The sequence below is a fragment of the Rhinatrema bivittatum genome, chromosome 6 (genome assembly GCF_901001135.1).
Source record: "Rhinatrema bivittatum chromosome 6, aRhiBiv1.1, whole genome shotgun sequence".
Taxonomy (NCBI): Eukaryota; Metazoa; Chordata; class Amphibia; order Gymnophiona; family Rhinatrematidae; genus Rhinatrema; species Rhinatrema bivittatum.
Window position 1 is genome coordinate 357,376,132 of NC_042620.1, and position 26,564 is coordinate 357,402,695.

The window sequence follows — 26,564 nt, forward strand, 5'->3', positions numbered from 1 at the left end:
AGTGATTTTGCAATTGTCTGGAGAGATTAGAATGAATTCGCTTTTTGATTGGTTTAGAATTAAATTTAAGCTGGATAAGAGATCGTTGATTTCATGAGAACAATTTTCCCAAAGTTCTAGAGCTTTAGTGATGGATTCTTTAATGGGGATCAGAATCTGGACATCGTCGGCAAATATGAAGTGTTTAAGGTTCAATTTGTTTAGCAATTGGCAAAGCGGGAGAAGGTATAAGTTGAAAAGTGTCGGTGAAAGGGAGGAACCCTGAGGAACTCCTTGCGAAGATGGGTATCTGGGGGATTCTTTGTTGTGAATTTTAACCTTGAAACCTCTGTTTTCTAAGAATGTCTTGAACCATGTTAGTGCTGATCCTGCAATACCGATGTTTGCCAGTTGTTTTAGTAATATGGCGTGGTTGACAGTATCGAACGCTGCAGATAGGTCCAATAGAATCAGAAGGAAGGCCTGTCCTTTGTCTAGGCCCAATATAATGTAGTCAGTCAGTGAAATGAGAAGGGATTCGGTGCTTGATGCCTTTCTGAAACCAAATTGAGTAGGGAATAGAATTCCGTGTTCCTCTATGTAATCCGATAGTTGTGTGTTGACTAGTTTCTCCATCACCTTATGTCCTTGTGTTCTTACCAGGTCAGGAATTTTACATCATTGGTAGCAATTGGCCCAAAGGATACATCAGTTTTGATAATATTAGATTTAAGTCCCATTGAGATGGATGTTCTTTTATAGGAGGATGACAATGAAAAAAAGACATTTATTAAATCTTGCTACCAAGGGAACATAGGAGACTGGCAGACTTTCTGAAGGATGGTGGTAAATGCAATAGCATAGAGATGTACTCTGATAAGAGTTAGATTTTAAGCTGGTCTTGGAAAGGAAGGGAAGAGTGCATCAAGATGGAAATTTCATATTGAAAGGGATCCTGATGCTGGGAACACCAACTTATAGATGGCTTCTTTGCTGCTAATTCTGTTTTGATATCTCAGGCAAAAAGCTTGTCTTTCAACAGTCAAAATCCATGCTCTCAGAGCTAGAGAATAGAGGTTGGGGTCGAGAAGAGATCCTTCATATTGTAACAGGGAATATTTTTAAATTGATTAGCTGAGTTATAGCCATGGAACCCATACTTGCAATGGCCAGAACAGGGCTATAAAAATCATTATTTCCCTGTCCCTTCATAACTTGGAGACTGCTTTGGCAATTAGAGGAATCGAAGAAAAAGTAAACATAGGTCCATCCAAACAAGAGACTGCAAACACATCCGAAGCTATGGCATTCAGGGCTGGTCTCTTGGAACAATATAGGTTACATTTGAAATTGCATTTACTTTCTAAGAGATCCACTCAAGGAGTTCCCCACTTTTGGGGAATGCTTTGAAGAGTCTCGTAGTGAACAGATTCATGAGGTTGAAAATGTTGGCTCAGGGAATCCACTACGATGTAAGTTCCTGGAAGATTAGAAATGAAATGACGGCAGAAGAAGACCAAACGGCCCATCCAGTCTGCCCAGCAAGCTTCACACATTTTTTCTCTCATACTTATCTGTTTCTTTTAGCTCTTGGTTCTATTTCCCTTCCTCCCCCACCATTAATGTAGAGAGCAGTGATGGAGCTGCATCCAAGTGAAATATCTAGCTTGATTAGTTAGGGGGTAGTAGGGGTAGTAACCGCCGCAATAAGCAAGCTACACCCATGCTTATTTGTTTTAACCCAGACTATGTTATACAGCCCTTATTGGTTGTTTTTCTTCTCCCCTGCCGTTGAAGCAGAGAGCTATGCTGGATATGCATCTAAAGTGAAGTATCAGGCACATTTGGTTTGGGGTAGTAACCGCCGTAACAAGCCAGCTACTCCCCGCTTTGTGAGTGTGAATCCTTTTTTCTTCTCCCCTGCCGTTGAAGCTATGCTGGGTATGCGTGAAGTATCAGTTTTTCTTCTCCCCTGCCGTTGGAGCAGAGAGCTATGCTGGATGTGCATCGAAAGTGAAGTATCAGGCACATTTGGTTTGGGGTAGTAACCGCCGTAACAAGCCAGCTACTCCCGGCTTTGTGAGTGCAAATCCTTTTTTCCACATTTCCTCTTGCTGTTGAAGCTTAGAGTGATGTTGGAGTCACAGTAACCATGTGTATGTTTATTGAATAAGGGTATTGTGTCCAGGCAGTAGCCATCATTCTGGCGAGTCACCCACTCTTCATTGGCGGCCTCTTGACTTTATGGATCCACAGTGTTTATCCCACGCCCCTTTGAAGTCCTTCACAGCTCTGGTCTTCACCACTTCCTCCGGAAGGGCATTCCAGGCATCCACCACCCTCTCCGTGAAGAAATACTTCCTGACATTGGTTCTGAATCTTCCTCCCTGGAGCTTCAAATCGTGACCCCTGGTTCTGCTGATTTTTTTCTTATGGTAAAGGTTTGTCGTTGCCTTTGGATCATTAAAACCTTTCAAGTATCTGAAAGTCTGTATCATATCTCCTCTGCTCCTCCTTTCCTCCAGGGTGTACATATTTAGATTCTTCAATCTCTCCTCGTACGTCATCCGATGAAGATCCTCCACCTTCCTGGTCGCCCTTCTCTGTACCGCTTCCATCTTGTCTTTGTCTTTTTGTAGATACGGTCTCCAGAACTGAACACAGTACTCCAGGTGAGGCCTCACCAAGGACCTGTACAAGGGAATAATCACTTCCCTTTTCTTACTTGATATTCCTCTCTCTATGCAGCCCAGCATTCTTCTGGCTTTTGCTATCGCCTTGTCGCATTGTTTCGCAGACTTCATATCATTAGACACTATCACCCCAAGGTCCCTCTCCTGCTCCGTGCACATCAGCCTTTCCCCCCCCATCGAATACAGTTCATTCGGATTTCCACTCCCCATATGCATGACTTTGCACTTCTTGGCATTGAATCTCAGCTGCCATATCTTCGACCACTCTTCCAGTTTCCTTAGATCCCGTCTCATTCTCTCCACTCCTTCCGGCGTGTCCACTCTGTTGCAGATCTTAGTGTCATCCGCAAAAAGACAAACCTTACCTTCTTATCCCGTCCGCAATGTCGCTCACAAAGATATTGAACAGGACTGGTCCCAACACCGATCCTTGCGGTACACCACTTAAAACCACTCTCTCTTCAGAGAAGGTTCCATTTATTGCATTGCTGTAAAAACTTCCTATTTCCCAAGTCAATATTTTGATTGCTTCTTGGCATAGCCTTAAAGAGCCTGTTCCTGCTTGTTTGTTTATATAATACATTGCTATGATGTTGTCTGTTTGAATCTGAAGCACTTTGCCTGTTATGACAAGCTCAAAAGTTATAAAAAGCTTTGTAAACATCTCTCATTTCTAGAACATTTATATGCAGATCTCACTCCTGTTTGGATCACGTCCCTTGAGAAGATATGATGTCTGCTGGGTTCCACAAGCTTGATTTGAAGCATCTGTGATCAAGATTTCTTGAGTTTGAGGAGGATGGAAGGAATAGCCCAACAGAAGATTCACGGGTTGAGTCCACCATTGCAGAAAGCATAGAAGGAAAAGAGAAATCCATATCCTGCAGGACTGCAGTTGGCAAGGTTGATTGCAATATTTTTGAGATGCCACTGTGATGTTCTCACATGCAGCTGTGCAAAAGGTATCACATGAAATGTTGCTGCAATGTTCCCCAATTTCATAAATTTTCTGCTTGAGACTGAACTCTAGCTGTAAAATGAGCTAATTGTTCATTCTTTCAAGAGGAAGTAAAGTTTTATCTCCTTCCGTGTCCAATCATGCTCCTATGAACTCCAAGTGATAAGGTGTTATCGGAGACTTCTCATCATTGAGGACAAATCAGAGAGAGAGAGAAGAGTGTGAACTATGAATGCTGTACATATTTTTCCTACTTGTAAGAATCTGCTCAATATTAGTGAGTCATCTAAGTATGGAAAAACGAAGAAAATGTTCTTGCTTAGGTAGGCTGCTACCAATGCTAGACCTTCATGAATACTACTTTTGGTGTAGTCTAAAGGCCAAATGGGAGAGCCTTGTATCATAATGTGAATGTGAGGTACTTTCTGTGGTTTGGATGACTAGGAATATGACCACACACATCTTTGAGATCAAACATTGTTAACCAATCATTGAATTCTAAATTGGGAAGAATGGTGGCAAGGGAATTCATTTTGAATTTTTCTCTTTTGAGGTACACATATTCAATTATCTCAGGTCCAGAATAGGATTGTGAGCACTTGATTTGTTGTTTATCTTGAGTAAAAACCCCTGTTTTTCTCTGTCAGTGGAAATGGATCTATGGTTATCTATGTGCCAATAACAGAAGCATTCTCTTGTTTTAATATGAGCAACTGTTCTCTGGCAACAGGATGTGGATAAAGGTCAAACTGAGGTGAAAAGGTTTGAAAATTAAGCCTATACTCTTTGAAAATAATACTGAGGATCCAAAGCCTATGGTGATTATGGTTCATTGGCAGTGGGGAAAAAAGCAAACTTCCGCCCACTGGAAGGTGCTTGTGCACTTAATGGATATTGTAGTAAAAAACTAGGAGTCAGTTTTTGAACAGTCTTTTGTAAAGATTTTGGTTGAGACCTTTCTCTGGTAGGTGACCTGCTCTGAAGCTGCTGCTGCTGCTGCTGAGGTTGAAAGTTTTGGAATCATTGTCTTTGATATGGGTAAAATGTATACCTTCTATGAGGATAATAAAATAGTTTTTTGTAGAAACAAGATGAGTATCTTCTTTGTGAAAAAGTCAGATCATCAATGGCAATTAAAGTCTTTAACTGCACAATATTCTTAATAAGATCAACCATTTCCTTCACTTTATCTCCAGATAAACCTTCATCAGTGCAAAGGATGCCAGCCAACTTATAAACATCCTCTCTCTTTGAGCCATACTAAATGTCTGAAAGCTATAGCTGAACATCTGGATAACATGTCAAAATTATCATGAAAGGATTTTATCAGATGCTTAAAACATTTCTCTACATCTTAGATATGAGACTGAAAATTTCCTTGGTGATCAGCTGGAAGAAGAGGTGAGGCATACTTGATCTTTTGTAAAATATTTCAGAATTATTGCATCATCTGAAATTAATACATTGATATAATGTTCTACAGCATAGCTGAGTGAAAACATTTTACTGACATTATTTAGTAGTTTATATGTCCTTATCTGGAGAATTAGCAGATTAAAGGTTAATTTTAAAAGCCCAACGCACCAAAGCTGGGATATACGTGCAGAATTTAGGATGGTGTACACCATGCAGATTTTAAAAGACATGCAAGTACGTGCATATCTCCCGGTATGCGTACAAAACTTTTTTTTCAAAAAAAAAAGGGGGGGGGGGCAGGGCATGGGCATTCCTGGTTTTTTGTTTGTTTTTTTTTTTAAGGAAACCAGAGCGTATTTATGCACACAAGATTGCACCGGAGTTCCCTACCACGAAACTTTACTTGTGCCATTAGATGGCATGTAAGTCAGGAAACAAAAAATAGGCTAGTCACGGGGTTTTGAGGGTTGGGGCTAACAGGGTAAAAGAGAGGCTATTTAATGAGGGGGGTTAGATAGTCCTATCCTTTACCTGAACAAACTGGGGAAAATTGGTAATTGCATCAGCATGCATATCTGCTAAAATTCCCCCATTTAGGTGGAAAAGGCAGCATTTGAATACATGTGCGACCTTATAAAATTGTGCGCACACATACAGCCTATTTTATACCATGCACATATATATGCACATATGTTATAAAATGGCCACATCCATTGGCGCAAGCCAGCATATGCACATAGATGTGCGTCCGCGTGGCTGTTTAGAATTTACCATTCCCAATTTTAGATTTCTTTGCCCTACAGAATGTTGATTCCTCCACTACGGAATCATGAGGGAGCTGTACCTTTTCATGACCTAGGCAGTCTTTGACCTTGTTCTTAAGGTCTATCCTTCTTGTTAGAAACACTGCCAAAAGCAGGATGGTCCACATCTTAAACTGAAGGTCTTGCAGGGTCCTGCGCACTGCAAATGTATGGGGCTGTTTTGGTGCTCTGTTATATTTTAAGCATCGTGGGAAATTTTCCATAGCTTTGGAGTCCTCCTGTAGTTAGAATGGTATAGATTTTGCCATTTTCTTTAAAAATTCTGGATAAGATAAGTCATCAGGAAGTGCATTAGTTCCACTTGTTTCTGGATAGGGGGCACTGGGGGAAGCCCAGGGGAGTCTGGTGGTAAAGGACCAGTATAAGAATCATAAGAGGATTTGTACTGATCATCAGAATCTGAATTCATAACTCAGCTCTTTGATAAGATGAGATGGAGAATTCTGGTTTCCACTGTATCAGCTGGAGGCTTTTGAAATGTTCTAATGTATGACTGGGAATCCCACTGTTACATTAGTCTCTCTAGTAAAGGAGTTGTCTCCTGAAAAGGTCCCAGCATATCCTTCATGTAACTGTGGATGAAATCATGTAATATTTTCTATGGTAAGGCATAGCTAGCTCATCTGATGGAAAAGTAATAGATTTTAGGTTCTTGAACTATAATGGATGGTAAATTTATTTATTTAAAAAATATATCCTGCTACCTTCTTTGTTTTGGATTTTTTCAGAGCAGACGCAGTCAGTGCCAACTCTTTTGGCACTGAAGTGACTCGCACAAAGTCTTTCTATGCCAAGGTACTTGATGGTGATTTCAGTGCCAAAATCTTCAGTACCAAGGAAGTTTAAGTAGATATTACCAAAGCTCTTGGTGCAGTGGTGGAGAAAGCCTGGACAGATTTATACCGATTTTAGAATGTGCCAAGCTCTTCTGCCTTGATTTGTGCAAATAGCTCAAAGATGTATGAGTCAAAGGAGTTCTCTCCCAATGGGAGTGAAAGATGACAACTCCCTACTTTTGCGCTTTGAGGACTTGACTTTTTTTCTCTTTGATGGTACCAATCCAGCAATAGAGGCTGCCTTTTTGGCCAGCAAGAGGAGTCATACAAATAACTTTGAACTGATGGCATCTGATGGCTCATGGGGACATTTTGCAACAGGCTTTACATTTACCATGTCGTGAGAGGGCCCCAAACATCATAGGCATAGGCTGCTGAAATCTGTAGTAGCTGTTTAATGGCCGCATTTGATGTAGCACTTGGAAGATTATTTACCCAGTATATTTTCCTATCTTCTTTCTTTTTTTGTTTTTTTATTTTATTTTAAAGAGACTCTGAAAAGAAATACAAAAACAAGTACTACAATGAAAACAGCAAAATAAAGGAAATGTGAAGCCAAAAAAAAAAAAAAACCTACGGTCCAGTCAGACAGCAAAAAAAAAAAAAAAAAAGGTCACAATAAAAAAAAAAGGTATAAAAAAAAAATCAAGACGAATTTTGACAATAACAAAAATAAAAAAAAAAAACAAGCCTTACAAAAAAGGCTCACTAAGAAAACTATCAGAATATTAAATTCTACATACTAAAAAGCACAAGGTCTTAAAAGACTAGAAAAAAGTTCACTAAGCAATTAGAGTCAATTGGGTAAGCGAAAGTAAATACAGTAAATAAGTATTTACAAGCTTTCTAAACATTGTAGTTCAAGTGGTGGTCCACAACTGCTCAAGTAGGCTATTCCAAAAGATTAAAGGGGCAACTGAAAGCCGTATCATGAGACTCACTGATGGACCTTCAAGAAGACCAGATTGTGAGAATCATAGTAAACACACAGGGGTAGATTTTATAAATTTACGCAAGTGCGTACTTTTGTTCGCACACCAGGCGCGAACAAAAGTACGCTGGATTTTATAAGATACGCGCGTAGCCGCACGTATCTTATAAAATCCGGGATCGGCACATGCAAGGGGGTGCACATGTGTGACTTGCGTGCGCTGAGCCCGGCGTGCGCTGCCTGTTCCCTCCGAGGCCGCTCCGAAATCGGAGCGGCCTCGGAGGGAACTTTTTTTACACCCCCCGCACCTTCCCCTCCCTTCCCCTACCTAACCCACCCCCCCCCCCCCCCGGCCCTATCTAAACCCCCCCTACCTTTATTGGCAGATTTACGCCTGCTTTCAGCAGGCGTAAATCTGCTGGCGCGCCATCACCAGACCCGGGGGCTGGTCTGGAGGCCTCAACCATGCCCCCGGGCCGGCACCACGCCCCCGGTCCCGCCCCGAGCCGCCCCCTGACCCCCCCCCCCCCGCCCCTTTTACGAAGCCCCGGGACTTACGCGCATCCCGGGGCTGTGCACACGCCGGCGGCCTATGCAAAATAGGCACGCCGGCGCACGAGTGCCCTCCGCGCGTAAATCCGGCCGGATTTATGCACGCAGGGCTTTTAAAATCCGGCCCACAGTGAGATTAGATTCAGAGAATGATGCTGATGGATAAGAATTCATCATTTTTCCAAAGCTTATGGATCAGAATGAAATCCAGTTTGCGACTGCACATTTTGTAACCGCTAATCCAAGTTTGTTAGGGCCATAAGAGTCTTTTGCGGTTCTGTCAATGTAGAAAGACAATGCTGTTTTATCATGCAACATATGAAAGGGCATTTCAGCTTTATGAGTGGGCAACCTAGGAAAGAAATTAGGGAGAACTAAACAATGATTTATCCATTATTATGTTAGGCAGAAGTTTTAGAATTATGTGTATGGTGGGTAAGTCACTAATGCTTCTGATGCCAAGCTGAATGATGGAACTGGTAGCAAACAAGTATATGCCCCACCAGTTCAGCCCTGACCCCAGTTCCCCCTATCAGCAGATGGAGGCAGACAACACTGTTTTCCTGTGTGACATCACAGCCACTATTTTAGGAGGTGGTGCTAGCAGCAGGAATCCAGTATCCTTCTGAAAAAAACAGATCAAACCCCCATTTTCTGAGAAAACATTAAATATTAATATACAAAACCTGAGAAGAAATAGAAGGGAGAGATTAACACAGCCATACATCAAGTACCTACATCAGAATTCTAACCATAACAGGCAGAAAACATGCAGCTGAGATTCCCGAGTGAGTCATGGACTGATGTAGCAGGACTAACGGAAAGGAAATTAGCAGGTAAGAAAATGTCTCCTTCCATCTCTTCCTGGCACACCAGTCCAGCCCTGATAAGTGGGAAGTACCAAAGCTTCAATCACCTGGATGGGAGGAAGCAAGGGCTGCCTGCAAAACCCTGCCCCATATGCCAATTCCTCCCATGCCAGCATGTCCAAACAATAGTGCTTCAGAAAAGTCTTCAGGGACGACCACGTAGCTGCCCTGCAAATATCAGATGGCACAAGCACATGCACATCTGCCCAGGACACAGACTGTGCCCTGGTGGAGTGTGCAAGCACCAATTCTGGAGGCTTCTTACCTTTCCAGCAATAAGCTGAATCAATAGTTTCCTTTATTATTCACTGAGGCAGAGTTGCCTTAAAGGCCGCCTCCCCTTTCCACTGACCTCCAAAATAAGAATTTGTCAGGTTTTTGGAAGGCATTAGTGGCCTCCAAATAGTGCAGAATAATTCTCCACACATCCAGACACCTAAGAGACCTAATCTCTGGCCCACACTCCTCCCACGCAAAAGCCAGAAGGGAAATTGCTTGATTTGATATGAAACTTGGAAATCACTTTAAGAAGAAAGGATGGCACGGGACAAAAAGTAACCACGCCCAATGAGATCACGGCAAGACAAGATTTGCAGCTCAGAGACTCACAGCAAGGAACGAACTGCCAGCAGGAATGCTGTTTTGAGTAATAGATCCTTCAGTGGAGAGTGTTAAGGCAGCTCAAAGGAAGCAGGCTTTCAGCACCAAGTTAAGTCCATGAGGAAATGATAGGCCGAAAAGGGGGATGCAGTGTCTTCACGCCCCTGAAGAAGCAGGAAACCTCTGAGTAAGCAGTTAGGGAGATAACAACCCAAAGGGCCCCGGTAGCGTAAGACAGCTTCCACCTGTACCTTCAAGGAACTCAAGGCAAGCCTCTTGTCTAGCCCACCCTGAAGAAAAAAAATCATGATACAGGGAATATCTGCTTTCCAGGGACACTTCAACCTGGACCCACAGAATTACACAAACAGCTGTCACACACAAATATACACCAAATTAATGGACCATTTTCAAAACTTCAATGGCATCAAAATCACCGCCGAAGAATATCCTTTCTTGCAGAGTCATCTCCGTTCAAGAGCCAAGCTGTAAGACAGAATGGAGACTGGTCATCCACGACCACAGGCCCCTGAGCCAGAAGATCCCAGCGCCTTCAGGAGGCTAAAAGGTTGGTCTACTCGCAACCAAATGAGGTCAGCATACCAGGGACAAGTGAAGCCAGTCCAGCGCAATCAGCACAACCCAATTGCTGTCTAGCTCTCTCTGCCACAACAGTCTGTCTATGAAAGCCCATGGAGGAAGTACTCCCTCTGGCCAAGGCTGCACTAGAGTGATGACAACCACTGATCCCTGTTCCCACTGCTGGTTGAAGAATCAATTCCAATGAATCACCAACAGATACACCTGTGAACAACCCCACCTACGATAGATCTGGAGGAAGAGTTTCAGGCGTAGCTCCCATTCTCTAGGATCCAATAGATTTCGACCGAGAAAATCGGCTTGAATATTTTCCAGACTGGCAATGTGTGCTGCTGAGAGCAACCATACGTTCCTCTCTGCCCAAGGAAAGAGGAGAGTTTCTGCTGTCACGCCCTGACTACATGTTCCTCCCTGCAGATTTACATATGCCACCGCTCTGGTGCTGACCGAGAGAACACAAACTACCCTCCCCCAAATCAGCGAAAGGATGTGGAAAAGAGCTAACCGAATAGCCCTGGTCTCCAGCCAGCTGATGGACCAAGAGGCTTCTGTCGGCGACCAATTCCCCCGAGCCACCTGATCCCGACAATGAGCTCCCTCACCTGGAGAGGCTTGCATCTATTGTCACCAAAATTCAGGACAGTACAGTCAAGATGTATCCCTTCAACAGATGGGAAGAAACCATTCAACAGCGTAGTGAGTCTCACACCAGTTGATTCAAAAGAAGCTGCAGTTCACAGTCCTGAGACTCTCAACAGAAGCGATGCGTGAAGAGAGCACGAGTGCTCTCACCCAAGGGACTAAGTTCAGGGTAGCCACTATCAATCCAAGCACCTGCAAGTAGTCTCACACTAAGGGAACTGGCATCTCCAGGAAAACAGACATAATGGAGTACCTTGAGAAACTCTCGTCCCACCTGAGTATCCAACCATGACCCCAATTACTCCAGAGACTGAGTGAGCTGAAGAGTACTTTTGGCAAAACTGATCACCCATTCTAAGCTTTCTAAAAACTGCACTACTTGAGTCAAGCATATTGCCTACCCATGAGTCAGAGACCAGTTTAATCAATTGTCAAGATATGGGTGCACCATAATTCCCTCGCACCACAGAGCCACTGCTACCATGATTATTACCTTGGTGAACACATGTGGTAGCTCTCAAAAAATGCAGTTATCTCTGATCCTGTTTCCGAATCTGAATATGAAGGTAGGCCTCTGTTAAGACCAATAAGCACAGAAACTCTTCCTGATGAATAGCAGGAAGGACAGAATGCAGCGTCTCCATGCAAAGATATGGAATCCACAAAAAGCAATTCACACTTTTGAGGTCCAAAATGGGATGAGAAGAACCGTCCAGCTTGGGCTCCATCAAAGAAATAGAATAACAGCCTTATCCCTGCCCTGAAGAAAGAACCAGTACCAATGCCTGCAAGATCTGCAGCTTTAATAAAGTTTTATGGCCAGCCTGTTTGGCATGGAGCAAGGAGGCGCCATAAAACTTCCACAACAGGACAATGAAGGGCTAACGCATAACCTGAATGGATAATCTCCAACACCCACCAGTCGGACATTACCTGGGTCCACTCCTTGTAAAACTCCTGCAGGCATCTGACAGAACTGGCATCAGTCCTTTATCTTTTGGCACTATGAAAGGAATGACTTGGCCCTTTAAACCGGAATAAACTATGGAGGTGGTCTCAACAAACTGTCTAGCCGGACATTACTGTCTAAAGGCCTGAAATCACCCTCTACCTCTGCCTACTCTATAAAAGGAGTGGCTTTCATCCACTGGCAAGTGCTGGAGCTTTGGGTTTCTGAGGTTCTTAGCCAGCTAGTTCAAATCCTCTCCAATCAAGAGAGGATTAAAAATTATGCATAAGAGATTTTACATGAAAAAGCACATTCAAAGTACAGTCTTATGATTTTAAAATATCACTTAAAACAAACATATATATTATATTTACATGCACTGCTTTGATGACAACCAGAAAACCCTGCAAAAAAAGCAAAAAATACACTTGGAATCCATATAATACTAGGCCTATTGTAATGCATCTTTGGTGTAGGCTTGGCTCTCAAAGCCATGAATAAACTGAATTACAATTCAATATAGTAAACCATTCTATACCAAAACAGCACTAACTGCCAGCACTCAAACAGCAACAACCCCACCTATGAAAAGGCAACACCGTAAATACTGCATCAGGCCTTAAACAATACACCTCCTATTAGGAAAACAGAAAAAGCCAGGCTGCTATAGATTCCTATACAGAAACTACACACTAGCAAAATGTCTCACCTTGGTCACGCATACAGAATGCACACATACCCTCACCAAATACAAAATAGATCATAAACTATAAATAGAATCGTGCAGACAAAAAACTGTGCAGTACAGTACTGGAAAAATAGAAACATTACCATTCTTTATAAAACATCAAACAAATCAATAAATGTAAAATATCAATAATGGTAAAGAATATTTCAAAACTGCTGACAGAATCCATTAATTAAAACCTATTTTTAAATTTCCCAAATAGCAACAAAATATTTCCAAACATCTTACACATCAAATGACAGCCAACAATTAAAACTAATGAGGACTTTAAAACTCCCCATTCTCAATATTTGGGAGCTTTTGATTTCCACTCATTCTGAGATGATTGTGCTCACCCGTTCTCTCACCCAGACCTCTCCTTTATTTCTGTAGGATACTGCATTGAGAAGGCCGCAGCCTCCTCCGTCAGGATGCCAGCAGTTGGTACGCACCAACGGCCCGGGGTCTCCTTTAAACTTTAGCCACCGGCAGGCTGGGGTGCACCAGCAGCCTCTCTGCCTCTTCCTGACTTCAGCCGCTGGCGGATTAAGGTCCAACAGTAGCCCTGGGGCCTCCTCTTGACTTTGGCTATGAGCAGGTTAAGGTTCACCTGTGGCCCCCCTCGCCACCATCCCCTGTAAGCCGCCACCCTGTATAAGGGCATGGCTTGCACAGTTGGCTGTGCAGGCCTTGAATGTAGTTGTCTACCCTGTTGTAGAATATGGAATTTGATTGTCAGTTTGAATTAAAATAATCTTGTTATATAACAGTCATTGAAAGACAATGAGAACAAACGAAATTACTTGGGGGAGGGAGACTCTGAGCCTAGCAGGGGTCTATCAGGTCCTTAGTATTCTAGTCTAACTTTATAAATGTATACTAATTCTAGAGGGCTTCTGTGTTATAATATATTGTTCTCTGGGAAGTGCTATTATAATCTTTCTCTTTTTCTAGATATTACTTTTGCTGTATTAATTTGTTGCGGGTTTATATAAAAGTCTAAAAAAAACAAAAAACAAAAACCTCCAAATTTAATTAGATACTGCTGTCACTAAAATCTCTCTTTATTTGGAAATAGCTGCCACTAAAATCTCTTTGTCTAGATATTGATATTGGTGCATACATTTGTGTGGGGTTCATTTAAGGCAAAAGAAAAAGTTTCCAGAAAGCGTCTTGCTGTAATTAGCTTGGGGGCGGGAGACTCTGAGCCTAGCAGGGGTCTATCAGGTCCTTGGTCTGCTGTGATGAGCCAGGAGACAGGAAGAACTAAAGCTTCTTCTGACCAGCTAAGTAAAAAGTTTAACTTAGCAAGCCAATCTGGGAGAGGGTCTTTTGAGAAACTTACAGGGTACTGAGAACAACCTTCACCAAGAAAAGCAGTAACCTGTTCAGGTCAGAAAAGCTGGAAAGCTATGAGCACAAATGCTCGTAGTTTGGGCAATAAAATCACAGATCTGCAAGCCCTAATGGTGGAGGCAGACTTGGACATTGTTGCTGTCATGGAGAAGTGGTTCACGGAATCTCATGATTGGGATACGGCAATACCAGGCTATAACTTGTTAAGAAAGGACAGAGAGGACAGGAAAGGGGGAGGAGTGGCTCTTTATGTCAGAAACAATAGCCAAGCATCTAAGCTGCAAGGAAAATAGAACTGGCCGAAAAAGTAAGAAATCTGGGAGTAATAATGGATCCAGAAATCAATTTAAAACAACACATATCCTTAAAAGTAAGGGAAGGTTACGCAAAACTCATGATCCTTAAAAGATTGAAACCATTACTCACACCTGCCCACTTCAGAACAATCCTACAAACATTTGTTTTCGCCAGTACCGATTACTGCAATGCACTCTTACTTGGACTCCCCAGCTCATCAATCAGACCACTTCAAATACTTCAAAATACTGCAGCCAGAATACTAACAGGAAAAAAAAAGAAGGGACGATATAACAGAAACTTTAGCAGAACTACATTGGCTACCAATTGAATACAGGATCAAGTACAAAGCCTTATGCACAATACACAAACTAATATATGATAAAGAAGCAGACTGGCTAAATACAGCTCTAAGAGTCCATGTCCCACAAAGGAACCTTCGTTCGGCTAACAAGGCACTACTAACAATCCCTACAGTAAAATCAGCAAAACTAACCCAAGTACGAGAAAGGGCCTTATCACTGGCTGGGCCCTTTCTATGGAACACAATGCCCACTGAACTCAGATTACAGAGTGACATCAAATCCTTTAAGAAAACCTTAAAGACATGGCTCTTTAAGCAAACCTTTCCAAAAGAAACAGTGGGGTAGAGAGGGAGAGAGAGAATGAAAAATACAGAAAAGCACAGCTAAGAATAAATGACATCACAATATTATAAATACATAATACGGTTGAGAAATAGACCGAAATAAAGTATCTCAATAACTTTCCTAGACTAATCCATCACTACCCAAAAATTTAACTTTATTAATGATATTGTAACCGTTTTTAGTTGGCACTTGTTAGAATGTACGATACCTACCTATATATACCTATTTATGCCTATTTGTAAACCGTTGCGATGGTACATAACTTAACGACGATATAGAAAAGTTTTTAAATAAAATAAATAAAATAAATTTAATGATCCATGGTCAACAAATCTTTTCCGTTGGAAAAAAAAAATCAGTAGAACTAGGGGTCACAACTTGAAGCTCTAGGGAGGAAGACTCAGAACCAATGTCAGGAAGTATTTCTTCATGGAGAGGGTGAATGCCTGGAACGCCCTTCCAGAGGAAATGGTGAAGACTAAAACTGTGAAGAATTTCAAAGGGGCATGGGATAAACACTGTGGGGATCCATAAAGGGTAGAGGATGGGAATGAAGGGAAGAGCCATGGGGTGGATTACTGGAGTGGAGGCTACTACATGGTGATTACTACCCTTACTCAATAAGCCTTCACAAGGTTAATGCAACTCCAACATTTCTTTCTGCTTCAACGGCAAGGGGAAATGTATAAAAGAGGATTTGCATTCAGACAACAACCAACAAGGACTGAACTTCACAATCTGGATAAACAAATAAGCGTGGGGGTAGCTTGCTTATTACGGCGGTTACTACCCTAAACCAATTAAGCCTGATACATCACTTTGAATGCATATATAGCATTGCTCTCTGCTTCAACGGCAGGGGGAAATGTGGAAAACAAGATTTACATTCAGACAACATCCAACAAGGCAATGATCTGTGCAGTCTGGGTAAACAAGCATCTGGGTAGCTTGCTTGATGCGGCGATTACTACCCTTAACCATTAAGCCTTATGCTCACCTTTGAAGCAACTCCAACATTACTCTCTGCATCAATGGCAGGGGATGGCAGGAAATTTGAATCAAACAGTTACCAACAAGGGCCCTGAAATTGGTGGTTTGTGAAACAGATACGTATGGGAAAATAAGTGTGGGAGCTTGCTGAGCAGACTGGATGGGCAGATTGGTCTTTTTCTGCCGTCATTTCTATGTTTACTCATAATTCTTGGAAACTAATGTGATATGCCGACTCCCATGAGGCTAAAGACATGTTGTTTGCAGATCCTGAATGTGTGCTCCCCAGCCCAGGAATGATGCATCCACTTAGGATGAGCCGGTCATGAGACTGTCCTTAGACACCACCAGAACAAAGTTTTTGAACTCCATAGATACCGTTATTTGGGGACGTAGGCTTTGCGACAACCAAGTCCACTGGGTTTTAAATGACCAACGAGAGAATCTCATACGAACTCTGGCCATAAGGGAAATATATACTGATGAAGCCATAAACCCTAGCATTTTTAGAACACTGTGCGCTATCTGGCTGTTATATACCTTGTCCAACAAAGATACCAAATTGTTTATTCTGCTGGTGGGAAGGAGCACTTTCATCTGTTGAGAATTGAAAAGGGCTCCAATGAACTCCAGGAGGAGTGGTGAGTTTAAATTCAATATGAGATAGTTTATGACAAATCCTAAATGTTCCAGCAGTTGTATTACTGAATTTAATGCTTCCATTGCTGTGGAGCATGAATTGCTCTTGATCAGTCAGTCATCTAGGTATCAGAATTAGTGAATCCCATATCTATGGAGATGTATCTCAACTACTTGATAGGACCTCCATGAAGATAAGAACATAAGAAATTGCCATACTGGGTCAGACCAAGGATCCATCAAGCCCAGCATCCTGTTTCCAACAGTAGCCAATGCAAGCTACAAGTACCTGGCAAGTAGCCAAACACTAAGTAGATACCAAGCTACTGATGTCAGAAATAGCAGTAGCTATTCCTTAAGCCAACTTAATAGCAGTTAATGGACTTCTTATCCAAGAACTTATCCAAATCTTTTTTAAACCCAGCTACAACTGCACTAACCACATCCCTTGGCAGAAAATTTCAGAGCTTAACTGTATGAGGAGTGAAAAATAATTTTCTCTGATTAGTTTTAAATGTGCTATTTATTAACTTCATGGAGTGAACCCTAGTCCTTCTATTATTCGAAAGAGTAAATAACCAAATTCACATATACCCGCTCTAAACGTCCCATTTATTTATTTATTTATTTATTTGCTTTTATATACCGGTGTTCGATTTTACATATCACATCGGTTTACATTTAAACAAAATTTGCAGGAACTTATGCGTTACCTTTGTCAAATACATTAAACATTTAAATATGGGGATTGTTAACAAGGGATATAAAAGAACATGGGGAATGGCTAACACTACGGGATGCATGAAGGGATGCACAAAGTGGAGTGCCCCTTTGTCATGCCCCTTCAGCGCACGACGCCTGGTGTTATGGCGCCGTTTAATGTCCGTCACAGTCCTCAGTGACATCAGAGGGTGGGCGGGTCTCTCAATCGAGGATCACACACCGTCCCTCCCCTCTCAGTTCCAGATGGATTCTTTCACCTTTTTTTCTTTCTTTCTGTCTTTCTCATCACAGTTAGTTCAGGGAGCCCGCTGGTGATGGTGTGTGGCATCCCTGTGCGCAGGCACCCGGTGTTCTCATGATTTTAAAGATCTCTATCATATGACCCCCTCAGTCATCTCTTCTCCAAGCTGAACAGCCCTAACCTCTTTAGCATTTCCTCACAGGGGAGCTATTCATCCTCTTTATAATTTTAGTCACCCTTCTCTGTACTTTCTCCATCGCAACTGTATCTTTTTTGAGATGTGACGACAAGAACTGTACACAGTACTCATGGTGCAGTCTCACCATAGAGCGATACAGAGGCATTATGACATTTTCTGTTTTATTCACCATTCCCTTCCTAATAATTCCTAACATTGTTTGCTTTCTACACTGCCATAGCACACTGAACTGACGATTTCAATGTATCATCTGCTATAATGCCTAGATCTTGTAACATCATGTACTTTAGAGCATGGGTTAGTTTTCCCTATATGCATCACCTTGCACTTGTCCACATTAAATTGCCCAATCTTCCAGTATCGCAAGGTCCTTCTGCAATTTATCACAATCCGCTTGTGATTTAACTACTCTGAATAATTTTGCATCATGGGCAAATCTGATTACCTCACTCGTCGTATTCCTTTCTAGATAATTTATAAATATATTGAAAAGCACTGATGCAAGTACAGATCCCTGAGGCACTCTGCTGTTTACCCTTTTCCACTGAGAAAATTGACCATTTAACTTACTCTCTGTTTCCTGTCTTTTAACCAGTTTGTAATCCATGAAAGGACATCACGAGAGGTTGCCAACAGGCTGAAGGGTAGCACCCTGTACTAAAGACAGAGATATCCCATGATAAATCTCAGGAATCGTCTGATTTCTGTGTATCTTTATATGAGTTTACGGCCCTTCAGATCCAGAGAGCAAAGCCATTGCCCCTTTGTCCAACAGTTGCAGGACGACGGGAAATGCAACTATCTTGAATTGTTGAATTGAAGAAATGTAGCTTTAAGGTCCAAGATTTATTTGAAGACCTCCTTCTTGTCTTGGGGATTAAGAAATATTTGGAATAGATTTTCTTGTGGGGGTGGGGGGGGGGGAAGAGAGGGAACAGGATGATGTGGAAGGATTCTTAGAAACCATAACCACTAACCCTCTTGAATTATGTGGAGAAGTTGAGGCCACAGGTGTGCTAAAATAGATTTGACATCCCCCAATGGGGGTTTATTTGAAAGCTGAGACTGGGACAGTGGCAAAGGTTTCTGTAAGAAGTCAAAAACACGACCACTTGAAAAGTTGTTGGGCTTCTTCCTTTTATGGTTATAACCTCAGATCAAGGTTGTCAAGATTATGACTGAAGGGGTTACCAGTGTTTGTTATAAAAGAACTAGCCTTTTCTAAGAGGACTTTTGAAATATCATGGCTGTGTTTGGAGAGTCTTAGATTGCATTAGAGAATGTTTAGAATATAGAAGTTTAGTGTCTCTTAAACCTTTCTTCCAAACAAATTATCACCTGTGCAAATGACATTTGCCAATCTGCCATAGACGTCTTCCCTTAGGATATGAGGCTCAAAGCCATGCCAGTCTGTAGGCCCCTATGATTAGGACTGAACCATTAGCAATAATGTCCAAAATCATCATATGCCAAATATATAAATGTTTTCGTTTGTCTATTACAGATAAAGCAAGAAAATCTATTTACTTACCCATAAAGAAAGAATCAAAGTATTTCTGCTATTGATCTATAATAGAGTGCATATAATAAACTATGAACTAAGGGCATATACAAGCTGACAACATGGCGTTTTGGAAAACCGCCCTCCCAAAAAGTTCAAATGTTTGTGGATCTTTTCCATGGAGAACTGAGGAATGAGTCTTTTACTACAGATTTTTTTTTCAATGCTATCTCTACTACTGTGGAGTGGTGGGGTAGATCAGTCTTCTCAAACTCAGGATCTAGCAGCACTCTAATTTATATCCTGCTTTTCCCTCCAACACGGGTAGCAGTCAGGTGAATCTCTCATTTTCATTTGTGGGTCCTTCAGTATCTGATATACTGGAATTACTACTGTATCTTTAGGGTGCAACAAGAGTCCTAGAATAGGGGGCTCTAAATGCCTCTTCCTCCTGTATGTCAAAGGGGACCACTTGTGACATCTGTTGTGACAAGACTGTCTTTGACGGCTTCTCCCCGCCTACCTCTCACTACTTGTGGCTCCTCCCACTCACCTCGGACTACTAGCTGCCGCGGCATCTGTTTGCCAACCTCTCCGGCGTCCCCGGACCGCCTTTGGTGCTGCTTCCCGCCATGCTCCTCCAAGATACATAAGGGCGCACGCCGCCCTCATCTTTATTTCCTCGTTGGCACGAACCTCAGGGGCATCCCCCTGAGATGACATCACGCTACCCGGATATTTAAGTCTACTACTTTTGCTAGTTAATGGAGTTAGCAACCCGGAACTCTACGGATGGGATTCGCTCTCCGTACCGAAGCTACTCTGCACTCCAGCATTATCTGGAACTCTTACTGCTAATGGGGTACCCGCTCCTCGGGGGCCTCTTCTGCTGCTTTCAGGTGCTATCAGGAAACCGGTACTCGCTCCTCGAGGGCCTGCTCTCCCTGTCTGAGTCTCTGCTATTCTACCAGGGATTCTGTATGTTTCTCACTGTGTACTCATAACTCTCAGTTTCTTTCCACTACAGCACAGCCAAGCAGAGGATTTGCTATTCCAGCGTCCTGTGGGATACTCACCCAGCCGGGCTCAACATCTACTACTCACTACTGCCACCTCTGGTGGTTTCCAAAACTGTTTAAATAAAGATTCAAATCTGTGTTCCTGTGTCCAGAGTCTAGCCTGACATCATGGTCCCTCACGGGACTGCCCCCGTGGGCATGGTCAGCTGCCACAGTGTCCAAGGATCCACCCAAACATCAATAACCATAACAGCATCTTTACAAAGACTGGGAAGGAAAGATCCTCCAGAAGAGATCCTTCTGGTTGTAGCAGCAATGGGTTAGATGGTAGACTGAGTGAGTCATCTATCTCAGAGTCCAGTTCTAAGGACATATAAACAATTATGAATAATCTGATTTGGAGTCAGACTCAAATAAGGGAGAAGAAAAATAAGGCTTTGGGAGAGGTTAAGATGTTCACCTCTGGGATGAGCTCTTAGGGGCAAACCTGTGAGGAAATGAAGAAAGCTCCCTTTCAAAAGCTGAATTCCTCCTCTGTGGAATGGTTGGTGCCATAGATTCATGCCAACCTGCGCTGAAGACCACTACTGATATGGATTCTGGCAAAGTTTCTATCTGTAGCGATGCAATATGCTTCAGAGTGAAAGGAACTAATACTGTTGGCATCAAAGCTGCCTGATGTTGAGATAGATGCCAAGTAAAGACGTTATGTATCCTTTTGCCTAGATCCTTTGCATATACAACCCAGGTAATGATTCCAGAACAGTTGCAAGAGAAAGAATATCCTCGTGTGACAAATGAAGACCGTTCTCAAACTGGAGGAGACATTGTTAAGTTTGAAGGGATGGTAGACGTTATTGATGCACTTGGCATCAAAGAGATCTCTTCCTATGTGGCTCTTAGAATTACAGACCTCCAACAAGATCATGGTCTTTGCCAGTGGACAATGTCACTGGAGTAAACTGTTGTAAAAACATCAACCTTGGAGACCATTAATCAGTCTTGATAGCTCTCACTCTAAACCCTGGTGTCTTGTCCAGGTAAATCTGCGAAGATAAAATTCAAGTCCAAAAAAAAAGAGGCAGCTTTTGATGTCAAAGGTTCCTGACTAGAAGTCTTTGAATTTGTGATTTCAATGTCGAGTGTTTGCAGGATTTCAATATCGATGGTCTGAAAGATAACTAGAAGCCTCAATCTTTGAAATGTTATAGTCCTTGGAGACATTTTGAAGCAAATTAAAGAATCTCAATCACCACCTTTGATTCCTAGGAAGTACTTGCACCACACATACCCAACCCCATATGCATTCACACCCCCATTCCTCCTAAATACACCTTTACCATAGACCCCTCCACATTTAGCCCTTCTACAAATCTATGTTGCAAAACATTTCCAAAGCCATGTCTCTGCATGCTTGTCATACTTGTTTAGAAATATATAATACAAAAAAGGATATCTAACATGTTTTACTGTACATAGAGACGTTACTCAACCTTCTTGCAAACAAAGTACATAGCTTCTTTAAAGTTACTAGAAAAAATAAATAAATAAAAAGGTAGGACAATCTCTACATTAAGATGAGCCTCAGGTATAGCAAGGAACACTTACATTTCCCAAAGCCAGGAGAGAGGAATGAGCTCAGGATACCTGTAACCTAGAAAGAACAGCAGAGGACTTGCAATCCCAAACCTCTCTCTCTCATGAGCACTGAAACATTAGATACTTTTTCTAACATTAGGGAGAATCTGATGCCCTGTGGACCTCCACTCTCAATAGTTCAGAATGCTGTCTCCCACTAAAGATAACAGAGAAAATGTAGTCACAAAAAACAGGCCCATGGAACTCTCTCTCTCTGTTTGTGAAAAAAGGAAAAACAAATCGTTCAAAAAGATATATGAATGAGAATAAAAAATGTATTCAGCGCCATAATTTTGAAGCTCCTTTCCGTTGCTGCATTTCAAGATGACCTTTAGTTCCTGGTAAAGTTTCAGCTTACAGATAACCATCAGGGGGGCTAGGATGCAAGGAAAACAACAACTTCTGTGTCAGCCCTGTTGAAATGTGGCTTTAAATAAAAATACTTTAGTAATCTTCGGTTTACGGAAGCAATCAGCTAAAGGAGTTATAGGGAATATGAGTTACTTATACAAAAAGCTTTGACTACATTACAGAATGGAGAAATTACTTACCTAATAATTTCGTTTTCCTTAGTGTAGACAGATTGACTCAGGACCAATGGGTATAGTATACTCCTCATAGTAGTTGGACACGGATCAGATTTCAATCTGACGTCAGCCCCTAGTACATAAACCCCTACAGGAAGTGCAGCTCTTCAGTATTCTCCTCGAAAAGCACTGTGCATATATGTGTGACTGACTAATTTGATTAACTTGATTAACTTTATAACTTGGTTAAACTTTATAACTTGATTAACTTGATAAATTTCATCCGGTTGAACTGGCTATGGTTGGAGACCACCAGGATACTCAACCGGAAAGCGTCGCCACCCGGATGGGTGGGTGTCCTAGGTGAATGGAAACTTGGCTTACCCTTGAATCATTCGAAGATCCATGCGTAACGGCAGCTAAGGGTGGGATGCTGAGTCCATCTGTCTACACTAAGGAAAACAAAATTATCAGGTAAGTAATTTCTCCATTTCCTAGCGTGTAGCAGATGGACTCAGGACCAATGGGATGTATAAAAGCTACTCCCGAAGTGGGTGGGAGGCTGCCTGTGACCCACTTAGTTCTGCCCTTGCAAATGCCACGTCCTACCGAGTCTGAACATCCAGGCGATAGACTCTGGAGAAGGTGTGGATGGAGGACCATGTCGCCGCCCTGCAAATCTCGGCGGGCGACAGCATTCTGGTTTCTGCCCAGGACACTGCCTGGGCTCTAGCAGAATGGGCCTTGACCTGTAGAGGCAGTGGCTTGCCTGCTTCTATGTAGGCTGCCTTGACTTCCTTGATCCAGAGGGCTATGGTTGCCCGCGAGGCTGATTCCCCTTCTCTTCTCGCTGTGAAGGACGAATAGGTGGTCCGTTTTTCGTATAGGTTCCGACATTTCCAGGTATCTGTATAGGAATCTGCCGATGTTGAGGTGGCATAGGCTACGAGCCTCTTCCGAATTCTTCAACTCATCCAGCGATGGTAGCGAGATGGTTTGGTTAAGATGGAAGTGTGACACCACTTTGGGAAGGAACGAAGGGACCGTGCGTAGCTGGATGGTTCCTCGGGTGAGCCTGAGGGAAGGTTCACGGGAGGACAGTGCTTGTAGTTCGGAGATGCGTCGGGCTGAACAAAATGCCAGCAGGAATGCTGTCTTTAAGGTTAACAGGCAGAGTGACAGACCTCGGAGAGGCTTGAAGGAGTTTCCTGCTTGAAAATCCAAAACCAGGTTGAGATTCCAAAGAGGTACCGGCCACTTTAGTGGTGGGCAGATGTGTTTGACTCCTTTCAGGAAGCGTGAAACTTCCGGGTGAGAAGCAATGCTGTCGCCCTCACTCTTGGAGCCGTAGCATGACAATGCGGCTACTTGTACCTTGATGGAGTTGAAAGACAGACCCTTCTGTCGTCCGTTCTGCAGGAATTCCAGGATCACAGGGACTTTTAATTGAGCGTGGTATGATGTTGTGGTCTTCGCTCCAGAATACTCTCCAGATCCTTATATACGTGTTAAGGATGTGGAGAACTTGCGTGCTCGGAGTAGGGTGTCGATCACAGTCCCCGAGTACCCGCTCTTTCTCAGGCGAGCCCTCTCAATGGCCAGGCCATAAGAGAGAATTGAGCTGGATCCTCGTGGAGGATCGGTCCTTGTTGAAGCAGGTCTCTGTGTGGAGGCAGTGGCAGGGGGGTCCCTGCTAGTAGTCTTCTCATGTCTGCATACCACGGTCTTCTTGGCCAGTCTGGGGCCACCAGAAGGTACTAGGCCCCTGTGAAGCTGTATCTTGTGAATGATTGCGCCCAATAGGGACCACGGCAGGATGGCATACAATAGGGTCCCCCTGTGGCCAGGTCTGTACCAGGGCATTGATCCCCTGGGACTGAGGTTACCGCCTGCGGCTGAAGTATCTGGGTACTTGGGCGTTGGACCGGTTTGCCAGAAGGTCCATGTCTGGTGTTCCCCACCGGTTCACTATCATTTGGACCACCATGGGCGACAACTTCCATTCTCCTGGGTCTAGACTTTCTCTGCTGAGGTAGTCCACCGTGATGTCTTTCCCGGCGATGTGGGCGGCTGAGATCTCCTGGAAGTTTGCTTCCGCCCACGACATTTGAGGGTCGATTTCCAGAGACACCTGTTGGCTTCTGGTTCCCCCTTGCCAGTTGATGTAGGCCACTGTCGTGGCGTTGTCCGACATTACTCTGACCGCTTTGTTTCAGAGCCTGTGAGCGAATCATAGGCAGGCTGGTCTGACCGCTCGCGCTTCTAGGCGGTTGATGGTCCATCCCGACTCTTCTGCGATCCACTGCCCTTGGACAGTTAACTCCTCGCAGTGTGCTCCCCATCCGCATAGGCAGGCGTCTGTGGTGAGCAGGGTCCAGGTTGGTGAAGATAGCCTTGTCCCCTGGTTCAGGTGGCTGCCCTGCAGCCACCACCATAACTGGGTCCGGATGGCGTAGTTCCGAGACAGTGGATTCCATTGTGATAGAAGTGAGCGAGTGCCCATGGCACTACTTCGAATGCGGATGCCATCAGACCGAGGACTTGTAGGTAATACCAAGCTGTGGGGCGAGGTTCGCTCAGCAGGGTTTGTAGCCGGTTCCTCAGTTTTGATCTCCTTGTGGGAGTCAGGCTGACCTTGTCCTCTTTGGTGTCGAATCGGACTCCTAGGTATTCTAGCGACTCTGTGGGTTGCAAACAACTCTTGTTTGTGTTGACCACCCATCCAAGGCTCTCCAGCAGAGATTTGACTCTGTTGGTTGCTTGGTGACTTTCCTCTGGCGATTTCGCCCTGATCAGCCAATTGTCTAGGTAAGGGTGTACGAGGATTCCTTCCTTCCTCCGTGTTGCCGCCACCACTACTATGATCTTGGTGAACGTCTGGTGTGCTCTGGCTAACCCGAATGGTAATGCCCGGAACTGGATTTTGAAGCGTAGGAAGTGCTGATGTTCCTGATGAATTGGGATGTGAAGATAGGCCTCCGAAAGATCCAGGGATGTGAGGAACTCTCCCGGTTGTATCGCCCTTATTACGGAGCGTAGGGTTTCCATGCAGAAGCGGGGAATCCTCAGGTGGCGGTTGACAGACTTGAGGTCCAGGATGGGCCTGAACGTCCCCTCTTTCTTGGGGACGATAAAATAAATGGAATAATGCCCAGTATTTATTTCTTGTGGGGGCACTGGGGTTATGGCCTCGAGGGTCAGCAGTCTGGTCAGTGTAGATTCCACTGCCACCCTCTTGGAGGGGTCGTGGCAGGGTGATTCCACGAACTTGTCCGGAGGGGTTTGTAGGAAATCCAGGTAGCATCCTTCTCGAATGATGGTTAGGACCCACTTGTCCGAAGTTCTCTCAACCCATCTGTGGTAGAATAGGGCTAGTCTGCCCCCTATGGCTTCTTCCCTTGAATGGGTCGGCTGAATCTCATTGTGGGGTACGGCTGGGGCCTGGACCCGAGCTGGTTCCCCTCTTCTTGTGCTTGGTCCGAAAGGACTGGTTCCTGCCCGTTGGGTGGGGCGCTTGGTAGTTTCTTCTGTATGGATTGAAGCGCTGTGAACTTCTGCCCCTGGAGGGTCAGGGGAAGGGTCGCTGGTTTTTCTTATTCCTGTCCTCCAGTAGCCACGGCAACGGGGACTCACCTCATTTGTTAGCCAGTTTTCTCTAGTTCGCTGCCGAACAGGAGGGATCCTTTGAAGGGCATCCTTGTGAGACGCACTTTGGAAGATGCGTCTGCCAACCAGCTTCAGAGCCAGAGTTGTCTCTCCTGGCAGCCACAGCTGATGACACTCCTCTGGCCGCTGTGTGCACCAGATCGGAAGCAGCGCCCGCAAGGAATGATACTGCTGGTTCCATGGCCTCCCCAGGGGTGTTGCTCCTGGTCTGTGATAGGCAAGCACATGTCACCACGGTGCAGCAGACCGCTATTTGTAGGGACTTTTTAAGGATAGATTCCAGATGCCGGTCCTGAGCATCTTTGAGTGCTGCTCCTCCCTCCACTGGAATAGTAGTGCGCTTTGAGACCGCACAGACCATGGCATCCACTTTTGGGCATGTCAGAAGTTCCCTGGCCAACGGGTCCAGGGGATACATGGCTGCCATAGCTCGTCCCCCTTTGAATGTGGACTCTGGAGCACTCCACTCCAGGTCAATTAGTTGCTGAGTGGCTTGTAAGAGAGGAAAATGGCGAGAGGTCTGGCGGAGTACCTCTAGCAGG

General features: G+C 43.8%; 1 protein-coding gene across 1 annotated transcript in view; it reads right to left on the minus strand.

Moving 5' to 3' along the window:
- THOC2 (THO complex 2) overlaps window positions 1-26,564 on the minus strand; it is a 780,683-nt gene that overhangs the window by 505,589 nt on the left and 248,530 nt on the right. Inside the window, exon 11 of the mRNA XM_029607862.1 lies at window positions 25,125-25,128. Coding sequence (XP_029463722.1) covers window positions 25,125-25,128 — 4 coding nt within the window. The remainder of the gene's footprint in view (window positions 1-25,124; window positions 25,129-26,564) is intronic.